The following is a 3,504-nucleotide window of genomic DNA, read 5'->3' as shown; positions in this document are numbered from 1 at the left end:
TATATATATATATATATCCTTACATATATAGCAGATATATTCTTTTATTTTTCCTGCTCAGAGTCACTGGGTTTCCAATGGATCGGACTATTTGGAACCGGCTCTTGATTCCCATCCTCTAATACCCAGTGTACTAAATAATGTAATATACAGGTTATTATATAAAGCAGTTTTATATCTGTGAAAGATATAAAACTGCATGTAAATAAAAACACAGGGCGGATTCTAGAAAAACAGAACAATTTTACCATTTTCAGGTATTTTAAATGTATAAATCTTCATAAACACAGTTTTCACCTCGACTCTCTGAGTGTGTGTGTGTGTGGATGGTGTGTGTGTGTGTGTGTGTGTAAACTGGATTTAACATATTTAATACTTTCATACAGGATGGAGACTGTACTGGAGTCACACCTTGAGGAGCAAGTCAGACGTGGAGAGACAGAGGAGGAGGAGGAGGATGACCGAGAGCTGATGAAGCTGGAGGGGACTCAGGAGCTTCTGTGAGCATCCACACACACACACACACGCTGAAAGAGGCCACACACATTCTTTACTCAAGCAGAAGTCTAGATACGGCAACGCTGACTGAAACAACAGTGAAATGACGGTGAACTCCGACGGCCTCGAGTGTGCAAAGATCAATAATTGCCCTCAAATGTATTAGAAGTGAAGTAAAGTCTGAGTAAACTATCAATACCTAAACTACCTAAACTACCTAAAATATACTAAAATACTTTTTAGAGGCCTTGTGCCCTAAATTTACAAATCATTCTTAAAAACAACAAATTTGTGCGCTCAATATAGCTTTTAATACATTTAGGGCTGAAACAATGTGTAATTTAAGAAAATGACCAATGTTGATAATCTATTAAATACTTGGCAGATTAATAGGAAATGAAAATAGTGGTTAATTGTAGCTCTAAGTCTTGCTTTGGATTAGTGATTTATGCTTCATTCCTTTCATTCATTCTCTCATATTAACAACGTCACCAGCTTTAATTGATTAGTCTTTGACCTCCGACATTCGATCACATGGACGACAGATTTATTTGAACTGAGATGTGTTGATGTTCAGGTTGTGTCTGAGTTTTCAAGGTTCTTTAAAAAGAGATTTATTTTAAAAAGTGTTTGGTTGCTGGACCACGTGTCACTACTCCTACTCCTGGTTTATACTGTTGCACAAACCTCACTGACAATAAAAACTACAGATCTTGTTAAAAAAAGAGTGTGTGACCATCATAACTCACTGTCTTCACCTGCTGTCCCTCACCAGCCGGAACTTGGACAAGCCAGACGAGCTGTCTCCTGAATCCTACAGGGTCAACTCCCCCGACGAGGTCCGACTGTTGGCCATCGCAGACAACTTTCAGCGTCAGTATTCACACTTGTATCCCGACCGCAAACCGCTGCTGCTCTGCCCGGTCAACGAATGTGGTGTCAAGGTAACGCTCGACCTACTGGACACGCCGTCTGTATACTGTTTGTGTCTCTGTCTCATGCTGTGCATCTTCGTCTGATCCTCAGAAGTTTGTGTCTATGACTCTTCGGCCCACACCCACAATCTACCCTGACCTTTTCAACTGGGAAGGCTGTGCCTCCTTTGTGGCTGACTTCCTGTCTCTGGACCCTTTGGACCCTCCTGCGGACCTGGTCAGAAAGATAATAATTTGATCCACTTGTGTATCAGCAGCCAAATAGTTTAGTGTTTGCTCGGTGGTCAGAGAGGGTCTCTTTCATCATGCCACATTCATATCATGTTGAAGTTACAGTAACTACCAGTCTCTGGAGGGGAGAGGCTGCGATATAGAGAACTCGCTGCTAAAGAATACAGAAGTGCCTGACGTCCGTGTGTAAAGTGACAGAAGACAATATACAGTACCGGCATTTATACATGAACAGTTTTCACAGGCGGATTAGCTCAATTCATGTCGGGTAAACTGACCTTTATGTGAAAGACGAGTGGAGCGAACCTTTAAAATGACACCTCCGGAACGTGTTTTAACTTTACAGAAAGGTGGATGAAAGAAACCCTCGATAAGACAATAGATTGTGCGATGGAGAACACAAGGTAGCTTGGAACATACACATGCACATCTGTAAACAGCTGCAGCTTCTGTCCAGTGTGTGTGAGTGATGGTGTGTGTGTTGCTGTCCTAGCCCCGCTACCTGTTCTCCCCCAACTCGGTGCTGCAGACTCAGAGAGCCACGTGTTTTGAGTTTGCCACCCTGCTGTGCAGCCTGCTGCTCGGCGCTCACTACGACGCGTACTGTGTCAGCGGCTACGCAGTCAGAGAGATGTGTCTGCTCGACCAGAGCCTGAAGGAGTGCCCCCTGCTGGACACTGAGGTCGAGGTAAGCGCTGCTCTCACAGTGAAGGGCCACAGCCAGTCAGACGGGTCTTTGACTCCCAGATATGAATGTGTCTGTTGTTTGCAGAGTGTGATCTCAGAGCAGGAGTTGCAGGACAATAAATACACAGTGAAACCTCTGAGGGAGCTGAAGAGTCACTTTTTGATGCAGCAAGAGAAGAAGAAACAGGACGCCGAAGCTGCGCTGCTTCAGAAACAAAAACTTCTGGAGGTAACATGATCTTTTCACTGTAAAACCAACACAACACAGAAACTTCTCACTGATGAAAATAACAAAAGGTCCCTCAAATGAAGCTTAAAGTTGGATATTGTACCCTTCTGTCTCTACTCGCCCTCCTTTTACCTTTGACCTCTTCTTTCTCTTCATTAACAGAGCGGGCAGTCGCCGGATGACCCCCTGCGAGGACTGCGAGTGCACTGTTGGGTGCTGGTGCTGTCAGGGAGTCGCAGCGTCCAGGAGAACTTCTTCATCGACCCTCTGACTGGGAAAAGCTACGCCACTGACGATGACAACTTCCTGGGCATCGAGAGTGTGTGGAACAATCTCAACTACTATGTTAACATGCAGGACTGCAGGAACGGCTGCGCTGTGAGTCCCAGCAACTGCAGACGTAACACACTGTTAGAGTCAATAGAGTCAATAGATCTGTGAGTAAGAATAAGAATGAATACATAGATACATACAGTATCTGCTTGTGTGTGTGTGTGTGTGTGTGTAGGATATGGTGTATGACCTGGAAGATTTAAAGATGTGGGAGCCAATCTTGTACGGTGCAACCAGCAAAAAGCAGCTGATACTCGACGTCTTGAAGAAGAAGGAGAGTAAGATGATGAGCACAATCAACAAGGATGATGAGGTGTGTGTGTGTGTGTTTTTCTGTGTGTGTATCTATATGTGTGTATATAGTGGATATTTAGACTTAAAGGCTTAATATGTATATTTGATTAAATTGTTGTTAATAGTGAAGTAAGTGTATCCTGTATCATCCATCGCCAACAGTGACAAACACTGAACGCTGTAAAATAACTGACAGTCATATTTAGAATAACGTTACTATCTGCAATGTTCCTATATTTTATTTGGACAATTAGCTCCATGCTACTAACTAACTCGCCGTTTACAAATCAGCCATCA

The 3,504-nt window shown here is 43.4% G+C and overlaps 1 protein-coding gene across 1 annotated transcript in view; it reads left to right on the top strand.

The window, feature by feature from the left end:
- Positions 1 to 386: 386 nt before the first annotated feature.
- ccdc135 (coiled-coil domain containing 135) overlaps positions 387 to 3,504 on the top strand; it is a gene marked incomplete at its 5' end in the record, with an annotated part of 9,550 nt that continues 6,432 nt past the window's right edge. The window contains 7 exon segments of the mRNA XM_035657025.1: positions 387 to 500; positions 1,274 to 1,442; positions 1,525 to 1,650; positions 2,158 to 2,352; positions 2,437 to 2,580; positions 2,743 to 2,958; positions 3,089 to 3,226. Coding sequence (XP_035512918.1) covers positions 388 to 500; positions 1,274 to 1,442; positions 1,525 to 1,650; positions 2,158 to 2,352; positions 2,437 to 2,580; positions 2,743 to 2,958; positions 3,089 to 3,226 — 1,101 coding nt within the window.

Source organism: Morone saxatilis, unplaced genomic scaffold (genome assembly GCF_004916995.1).
Source record: "Morone saxatilis isolate NCDOM2014 unplaced genomic scaffold, NCSU_SB_2.0 Contig15, whole genome shotgun sequence".
Classification (NCBI taxonomy): domain Eukaryota; kingdom Metazoa; phylum Chordata; class Actinopteri; family Moronidae; genus Morone; species Morone saxatilis.
This window is presented reverse-complemented; position numbering and strand designations above follow the sequence as displayed.